The following is a 9,319-nucleotide window of genomic DNA, read 5'->3' as shown; positions in this document are numbered from 1 at the left end:
TATGTGCTTTCCTCTATGTCCACGTTTTGTATGCAGCATACTTGGATCCCCACTGGAATATGTAATGATATTGATGCAGCGGTGCGTCGTTTTATTTGGAAGGGTACTACGAACCACGGAATTCATTTAGTAAATTGGAACATGGTGGCTCATCCGAAGCGGGTTGGAGGCTTGGGATTACGGAAAGCCCGGGATCATAATATTGCTCTTCTTGGAAAGCATGTTTGGCAGCTGCTTAAGAATGAAGATAAACCCTGGGTCACGTTAGTTAGGGAGAAATATGGGGTGCAAGGCAATTTTCTTTCCGTACCAACTAGAAGTGGGTCGAGTGTTTGGCAGGGAATCCAAAAGACTAGGGATGTGATCAAGGATGGCTTTAATTTCAAATTGGGTGATGGGCGGACTTCTCTTTGGTATGAGGAGTGGCTCGGGGGCTTCAAGCTGTGTGAGTTAGTTCCAGTTGTGGACATCCATGATACTCAGCTTTCGGTTCGTGATATAGTGGATGGTGGTACGTGGAATCTATTGCGTTTGTACACCCCTCTTCCTAGTGTGATTTGTGATATGATTCTGAAGCAAGATAGCTTCCTCAATGATCATGTGCCTGATTGCATGGTGTGGACTGCTGACTCCTCCGGAGTGTATACTGCCAGTTCTGGATACCATTGGCTGATTCACGTTCGTCGTGCTCAAGAGACGCTGGTTGATCCCACCACTGCACTTCACGCCTGGAATTGGATATGGCGTATTAAGGGACCTTTCAAGATCATTTTTCTGATCTGGTTGGGGAGCCACAGTGCGTTGCCAGTAAACCATCTGCGGCACTCTCGTGGCATGGCAGTTTCCCCCATGTGTACCAGATGCAATCTCTACCCTGAGACAGTCTTGCACTGCCTTAGGGATTGTTGGTTCGCTCGTCGAGTTTGGCATCGCCTGGGCTTCAACACTCAGCGTGCTGCGTTTAATTCTTTGGAGGCCCGCGACTGGTTCAAGTTCATGGTTAATGAGGATGAAGCCCTCGCGCTTTCAGCGATTTGGTTCATTTGGACAGCGCGAAATCGTGCCCTGTTTGATCACGCAATTCTCCCAGAGGAGCGCTTGCTGCAGGTTATTCGAGATCATAAGGAGTTGCTTCTCCATGCTTGGCCCTCCCAGCCGCGGACTGCGCAGCCTCGGTTGGTGTCCTGGGTGCCACCGGAGGAAGACGAGGTAGCAGTTAATTGTGATGGAAGCTCCTTTGGTAATCCAGTCTGTTCGGGTTTTGGAGGTTGCATTCGGGATTCCCATGGCAGTTGGATCCATGGTTTTCTCGGTTTTGGAAAGCAAAACTCAGTTCTGCATATGGAGCTCATGGCCATTTTCAAAGGGTTGGAACTTGTTTGGACTCTAGGGTACCGGCACGTAGTGTGCTTCTCAGATTCCATGCTTGCCATCAATCTGGTGCGTGACCCTCCGTCTCAGTACCACGTGTTTGCTGTTCTGATTGCCCACATTTGTTAGCTGTTGAATCGTCCGTGGCGAGTGCGTTTGGAGCATATTCTGCGTGAGGGAAACTTTTGTGCAGATTTTGTTGCTAAAGCAGGAGCAAACCAGGAAGTTAGCTTCCTCCTCCTCCCAGACCCCCTCCCTGGAATGGGGGATTTACTCATCGCAGACGCCATGGGGTCTATGGTGCTTAGGCAGTAGTTTTTCTTTGTGTTTTTTCTATTTCCTTTGGTTGTAAGCATCAAAAAAAAAAAAAAAAAAAGAAACTCACAACCGACCCTAAAACACCTGAAGATTGGTCATCTGAAGATAATGGAGATACTCATTCCCAAAAGGATACAGGACGATACCTTCTTAAGTTCTTAGTATTTAGATTAATTACCACCCCTAAAATTATGCTTATCTAAAAATAAAAATAAAATTAAAAAAAAAACACCCCTAAAATTATCGTAGAGTAAGGATTATAAGTACTGTTTTTCAATTTACCGTATCTTTAATAAATGTTAGATACACATCTGAACATGAAGTTTAGACTTAGTATAGTCAAGTGGTGCATGCATTAGGTGAAGGTTTAGTCTTTCTTTGAGTGCTTAATGTATGTTATCTAAACCACAATCTAATACGGATCGAAATATAAAATTCAAAAATCATAGACTTAATATGGTCGGCAATAAATATAATTTTCTGTTGGAATATATCCAAGCTGGGGTAGATTAAATATGTAATTGGTTTAGAATATGGCTCCCGGAATCATGCATATTGTTCATATTGTTCATATCCAGTGCCTATTCCACAAAGTAAACTATCCATTGTGAATTAATACATAATCTTAGTCCTTAGATCAAACCAAAACTCATAAGTCATAACCCTTCTTGCTCCTGTTGACCTTTCCCTTCTTCATGATTGTAACCTGAAAATATTTGCATCTTCCGTTTTTCTTCTAAACAACCTTTGATCATATCAAGTACAGAATGTCTGAAAAACAACCATACCGAACTTCTTATCACTTTCAGCCCCAGCAAAACTGGATGAACGGTATAATCCCCCACCAAGCTTTTTGAATATCTTTTCAGCACCAATCACTAGTGTATTTGTTCTGTAACTTTTGTTCTAAATGATTCACTGACAAGTCTAATTCTTTTCTCTCATTGGACATGTTGAAAATGGATATCATCACCAAGTAGATCCAAATGGTAAGCCTGTGAATTTATTTGAGTATCAGTAATTTATTAGAAATATCATATGATCAAATTGAGGTCGAGTTTCGGAGCAACCGTAAAGTTGATGTCATGCATAGGTTAGAACTGTGAAATTAGTCTCTTGCTAAAGTGCAAAGTAAGACGGCCTACAATAGACCCACAAAGTGAGTCCGGGTTCTTCCAGGACCTCGCGCATAGTGCGAGATTTATAACACGAAATTTGCTCTTTTTTATACTAGAATTAAACTATTTCTTTCAGAAATTAAGTATTCATTTTTGTAAATTTTACCCAAATTATGATATAATGATGAGTAGTGTTGATTTACCTCTTTCAGGGCCTATGTACCACAAAGGTGTTTACCATTTTTTCTACCAATATAATCCCTATGCAGCAACCTTCGGAGAAAAGATGGTGTGGGCTCACTCTGTATCCTATGATCTCATCAATTGGATTCACTTGAATCATGCTCTTGAACCAACTGAACCCTATGACATCAATAGTTGCATATCAGGTTCTGTCACTATTCTTCCAGGGGAAGTACCTGCCATTTTTTACACAGGGATTGATGATAAGAAGCATCAAGTACAGAACTTGGCATTTCCAAAGAATCTCTCAGACCCTTTCTTGAGGGAATGGGAGAAACACCCTCAAAACCCTGTCTTGACTCCACCTGCTGGAGTTGAAGTGGATAATTTCAGAGACCCTTCCACTGCTTGGAAGGGAGAGGATGGAAAATGGAGAGTAGTCATTGGTGCTCACCATGGTGATGAAGGCAAAGTGATTCTCTTCCAAAGTGAAGATTTTATTAATTGGACATTGTATCCAATTCCAAAACCCTTTTTTGCAATAGACAATACTGGAGTTGAATGCCCTGATTTCTTTCCTGTGTCCATAAATAGCACAAATGGGGTTGATACCTCTGTCCAAAATCCTGGTGTTAGGCATGTGTTGAAGATAAGCCATCAAGAAAAACAGCTTGAGTACTATTTTATTGGTAAATATGACTCTGATCACGAAAACTTCATTCCTGATGTTAAATTCACAGGAACTAGTCTGGACTTATGTTTAGACTATGGTAACTTTTATGCTTCCAAGTCATTTTTTGACTATGCCAAGAGCAGGAGAATATTGTGGGGATGGGTGAAGGAAAATGAAACCTCACAGGATGATATTAAAAAAGGATGGGCTGGGCTGCAGGTATATTTTGTTGCATGCTGAGCTTTTTGTTTTAGTTATTTCAACTGCATTAGGGAAATCCTTCTACAATTGAGTTTGTGTTTGAATTAGCATTATCAGAATTAATTTTAGAAATACTTGATTTTACTAAACTTAATTATGATAAAAGTGAGTTAAAATTAAAGCAATTTAAGTTTGGATATGGTTATAGGAAAAATGATTTTATAGGGTTTGTGAAATCCATTTATAAAATACGAATATTAATTGATTATGCCCACCGCGGAAATTACTCTCTAACTTCTCCACAAAATTAGTTTTGGAACCAAAATCAATTTTCTAAGTCAAGTGTCAAACATGTATATAACCACCTAAGAGTCATTTCATTAAAGAGAATTGATTATAAGGCTCCAAAATGCGGAACCAAACACATTGATTCAAAATCCAAGATGAATTCTGGGAAAAACTTGTGTGAGTAGGTTCTTGTTATCTAATTTGAACATGCTAATAACTGTTTTTAAACTTCAAGGCTACATTCATTTATAATGAAATATAATGTGATGAATGATGGTTGATTAGTTGTTAATTGGCAATGTAGTCTATTCCAAGGCAAATTTGGCTAGACAAAAGTGGGAAGCAATTGGTACAGTGGCCAATTGAAGAGGTGGAAAAACTACGTGGCACACAAATTAGTATAAAGGGTGAGAAACTCCTTAGTGGATCAACTCTTGAAGTCTCTGGCATCACGGCATCACAGGAAAGTAAATTGGTGCTACATTTTTTCCAAATTTTCACTGATAAATTTTCTGGTCATGTACAATATTAATGTCAAGTAATTTTTTGGATTTACACATTAAAGGCTGATGCAGAAGTGTTGTTTGAGCTACCTGAACTGGAAAGGGCAGAGTGGTTGGATGCTAGTGAAGTTGATCCCCAACTACTTTGTAGCCAAGAATATGCATCAAGAAGTGGCATAATAGGACCATTTGGTTTGTTAGCCTTGGCTTCAGAGGATCTCACAGAGCAAACTGCAGTGTTTTTCAGAATTTATAGAGCTCCCAACAGATATGTATGCCTGATGTGCAGTGACCAGAGCAGGTTTCTTCTTGCATTCTCCCAACCTAATCTTAAACCATATATATTTCTCTTTTTCTATTCAAAGATTGGTCTTTTATTAGAGACATGTTTGGATCTGGCGTTTGTCACAATCGATTGTAGTACCAGAATTATGTGCTACGCACAATTCTCACAATTAATAGTTATAAAATCTCATAATTAATTATTTTCTACAAAAAGGTGTTTTCTCTAACTTCTACCATAATTCATAATTAGTCTGAAATCAATTCTATAAAAAACTCTCAAACATCAACATTTTCATCTAGAATATATTTTACCGTAGCAGAATTGATTCTGGAGTTTCAAATAGAAAACCAACCACATTCTAAATATAATATAAAATCATACATTTGTTTATATAGCCAATTTAAATTTGGGAAATGGTGAATTGATAATTGATATATAAAATAAAATGGTATTAGAGTATCTCCCTACTACTCTGTCATATTACTAAAGAACTTATTCAATCTTTTAACTAATTCATACATTTCTTCGTAATAAGTATCCTTACTCTTTAAATTTTTATGATAATTTATCTATAAAATAAAATGTTATAAGAGTTATCTCCCTTTTACTCTGTCATAGTACTACAGAACTGTGCATATAATGATGAAACTTGAACCTTAGCGGCCCAACAAACTAAGACTAATGAGCTTTTGGTTAATGGACCGAGTCGATGACCGATTTGATCATTTAATAACATTGTCTTTCACACTCAAGTTTTTGTTTTTAATTGTACACTATACAGGTCTTCACTGCGCAAGGACCTTGATCAAACCACGTATGCAACTATCTTCGACATTGATCCCAATCTCAAAACGATTTCACTCAAAAGCTTGGTATGTTTATTCATAGTGACAAGTGTTCTCCTCCTTGATTCACCATGTGCTTGCTAGTTTGATATACATAGGTTCTTATTATGCAGATTGATCACTCCATTATTGAGAATTTCGGGGAGAGAGGAAGAGCTTGCATCACTAGTAGAGTTTATCCCTCGTTGGCTATAGACAAAGATGCACATCTTTATGTATTCAACAATGGAGTACAGAGTGTCGTGATCACTGAACTCAATGCTTGGAGCATGAAGCAAGCTGAGCTTGGCCATGAGGAAAATGTCGGCAGTTCCTAAGAAGGATTAAGAGATTCAAACAAAATTTATTTTACAATTATTGTGTTTGAGTCATAACTTTTGTTTTTCCTTTTTCACAAAAAGGAAATGCTTATTCTTGCCCTAGGAGGTAGGAGTTAATAAGAGTATTTAATTATTCATACGACGTTCAAATGCGATGGAGATCGGCGCTCACTTTAGATAGGATTTTGGCTTTAATTCGTCACCATTCCACTCAACGTGAACACACTACTATAAGAAAAACGTTGATTCTAACTGCCAATCAGTAAAAACTGTTGATAATGATAGCTTAATTACAAATGGTGAAAAAACGGTAGTTATTAACCTCGTCTGTAATTTTTTTGATAGTTTTCAAAAATTGTCAATAACACACTCACAGTCATTTCCATGAGTAAAATTAGCGGTGATTATACTGGCGGTTGAGATATAACCACTGCTATCTACTTCCTCCGTTCCTATTTATCTATCCAGGAAGAGAAGGTTCACACAAATTAAGGAAAGCAATTAATTATGTTGATTTTCATAAAAATATTATTTGTTTCCCTATATCATCACTATTTAAAATGTATTTTATTTTTCTTCATTTATTGTTTCTATAAGGGTATTTCTTGAAAAAACATCAATTAATGCTCTCTTAAAACTCTAAGTGAACAGACATATAGGAACAAATTTTTTTCTTCAAAATAGACAGTTAATAAGGAACGGAGGGAGTATTTGCAAGCCACATTCAGTAGCCGCTAAGGAACCAACACTATTATTTTCAGGGGCAGTTGAAATGCCGATAAAGCCTTCATTTATACCATGCTAATCACTGTTTTTGTAGTGCTTTGACCATGCATCATAAGCCACATCACATCCTTGGTGACGAAATGATCGAAATGCAATGTCAAAGAAACGTTAGGGAGTAACAATCGCAATAGTTGAGGCACAAAAATTACAATTAAGTAATGTGTTTCTTACACGACAAAGTTGTTACAATCGGTTATTACTAACTGGTGTACCATTATTAGCGATTGTCGTATTTTAGTTTCAGCTTTTGATTCTGTTGTTATTTCTTTTGTTCGACGCACGGGTAATACCGTTGCAGATTTTCTGGCTAGGAACGCTGACGCTTATGCCAATTTGGTATGGGTTGAAGAGGTTCCATTAGCAGTTGTTCCGTTGATTGACACAGATGTAACAAACTCTTTGCCGATTGGCACTTAATATATTTGTTGTTGAATTTCAAAAAAAAAAAAAAACTAACTGGTGTACCATGGACCAATTTTCTTTTTGACCGTGTAGGGTGTAGTTAAATAGTTGGGTTAATCAGTTACTTCTTCCGTTCCTCATCTTTTGTTGTTTAAGGTTATGCATATTGTTTAAGAGTGCAATGATGTATTTGTTGACATAAACACCCCTATTTAATGTTGAAAAAAAGTGAAGAGAGAGACTTATAATAGTTATTGGTTAAGAAACTTGCTATAATTTTGATTGGTGAAGATAAGATGTGGTATGTGAGAGATGTAGTATTAAAAAATGCATTGAGTGTGTAAAACAACAAAAGTTTTGGAATTTAGGTCAAAAGTTAAAACAACAAAAGATCAGGAACGGAGGGAGTAACTGTCTATACAATCTTTGTACTGCTATTATCTTATAATTATATTATATTTTCTTCCTTTTATACTGGGTTGAAGCTCTATTCATTACATTTATTCTATTGCCTAAAAAAAAACTTATAAAATAATAACTTATTTGAGGAAGCTATTGACTTAAAAAAAATTATGTGAATACAGGTGTTTCACTCATATTCTACGAGTGTTTATCCCTCTGTTTTTTCTATTTTGTTGGAGCTCAAACCGCTTTTGGGATGAAAGTTTGTTGTGTTTCTGATATAATTGATGTCAGATCTCATTCGTGATATATGAGGGTGTTAAATTCTATTTCCTGCCTATGGTTGTTAAACAAATCGTTTTTATCCCTCTTTCTAGGGTTGTTCGCGGTTCGGTTTGGACCGGTTTTAGGTGAAACCAAAAACCGATCCAATCAAAATTTATTGGTTCGGTTTCGATTAATTGTTAGCAAAAAAAATTTCAAAACCGAACCGATCCGATCCGATGATGAACGGTTTGGATCGGTTCGGTTCATTGGTTTCATGTAACACCCCCTTTTTCCCATTGTTTTATTTAAAAACGTTTATCAGAGTTTAAAAACATATCAAGGGAGTATTACACTTCTTCACGAAAACTCATTAAAATTAACACTGATTGTGTTTGAAAATTTATAAGTTCATATGCTTTTCAAAGAATGAATTATTCCTGCCAATGAAATTTCTAAACCAGTCAGATATCCTAAGATGCATAAAATCACTTATTTAAATAGGTTTATCTTCCATGATATTCCAATAAAATTCATCATACTCAGAACTGAATTTCATAAGCACTTCGGCTGTCAACAGTACGACATCGCCATCATTTAGAAAATTATTCAACAACTTCCATAAGAAGAGATTATAAAATCCTCTCAACATAAATGTAAAAGTAACGTAAAATATCTAACCAGTGTTACATTACAGAGCAAGACACTTATTTTATAATAATAATAATAATAGCATAAGCTAAGACTCTCCGAAGCTACTCCTCATGAGCCACATCTCTACCTCCTGTACCTGAGCGATGTCGCATAGAACATCATTCCAACAGAAGGGTAAGAACTTACATTGTATAAAATATAACACAACAAAGAGCAAGTAAACAATTCAGATCCTGCTTTATAAACTCTTCACCTTTACTTTAAAATCTGAGTGATTATAATATTTTCTCTCAGGACAGTTTCACAATTCTTATTAATGTTTCGAAAAATTATAAGCTTAAAGAAGAATAATAATTCGACTTTACCACAACAGCAAAACAATTCACCAACAAATCACCAAACACATAAAACCACTGAAAACGTGAAACTTAGTGTGTGAGACTCTAATGTATGCATGTGGTACCAATTGTTAACCTTAGCGGTATCACCGCGTCCACTCCAGACAGTTAACCACCAATGAAGTCCACTCCAGACTTCCAGAACCACGCCAGTTCTGGGACAAACCTCAGTTTTCCGATGAAAACCGACACGTTGCCTCTTGACTAAATGAAGTGTATTTCGTGCAAAAACTCATAAATTAAAACATGCAATTTTGAGACCACTCCAGCCCCAAATATATAACATATTTTCTCACCAAATTCCATA

At 36.8% G+C, this 9,319-nt stretch overlaps 1 protein-coding gene across 3 annotated transcripts; it reads left to right on the top strand.

Annotated features, from left to right (window-relative positions):
- Positions 1 to 2,194: 2,194 nt before the first annotated feature.
- On the top strand, positions 2,195 to 6,243 carry LOC130720425 (beta-fructofuranosidase, insoluble isoenzyme CWINV3-like). Of its 3 annotated transcripts, none has more exons than XM_057571072.1 (7): positions 2,195 to 2,520; positions 2,670 to 2,678; positions 3,020 to 3,882; positions 4,457 to 4,619; positions 4,728 to 4,956; positions 5,723 to 5,813; positions 5,900 to 6,243. In XM_057571072.1, the coding sequence occupies exons 1-7, from the start codon at positions 2,457 to 2,459 to the stop codon at positions 6,101 to 6,103; spliced, it is 1,623 nt and encodes a 540-aa protein (XP_057427055.1). In that variant the 5' UTR covers positions 2,195 to 2,456; the 3' UTR covers positions 6,104 to 6,243. The 3 variants fall into 3 exon arrangements, with proteins under 3 accessions (XP_057427055.1, XP_057427053.1, XP_057427056.1); XM_057571070.1 differs by having other exon boundaries at positions 2,667 to 2,678; XM_057571073.1 differs by lacking the exon at positions 2,670 to 2,678.
- Positions 6,244 to 9,319: the final 3,076 nt, after the last annotated feature.

Source organism: Lotus japonicus, chromosome 5 (assembly GCF_012489685.1).
Source record: "Lotus japonicus ecotype B-129 chromosome 5, LjGifu_v1.2".
In the NCBI taxonomy this organism is placed as follows: domain Eukaryota; kingdom Viridiplantae; phylum Streptophyta; class Magnoliopsida; order Fabales; family Fabaceae; genus Lotus; species Lotus japonicus.
Note: the sequence above shows the minus strand (reverse complement) of the source record. Positions and strands in the feature narration are given on the sequence as shown.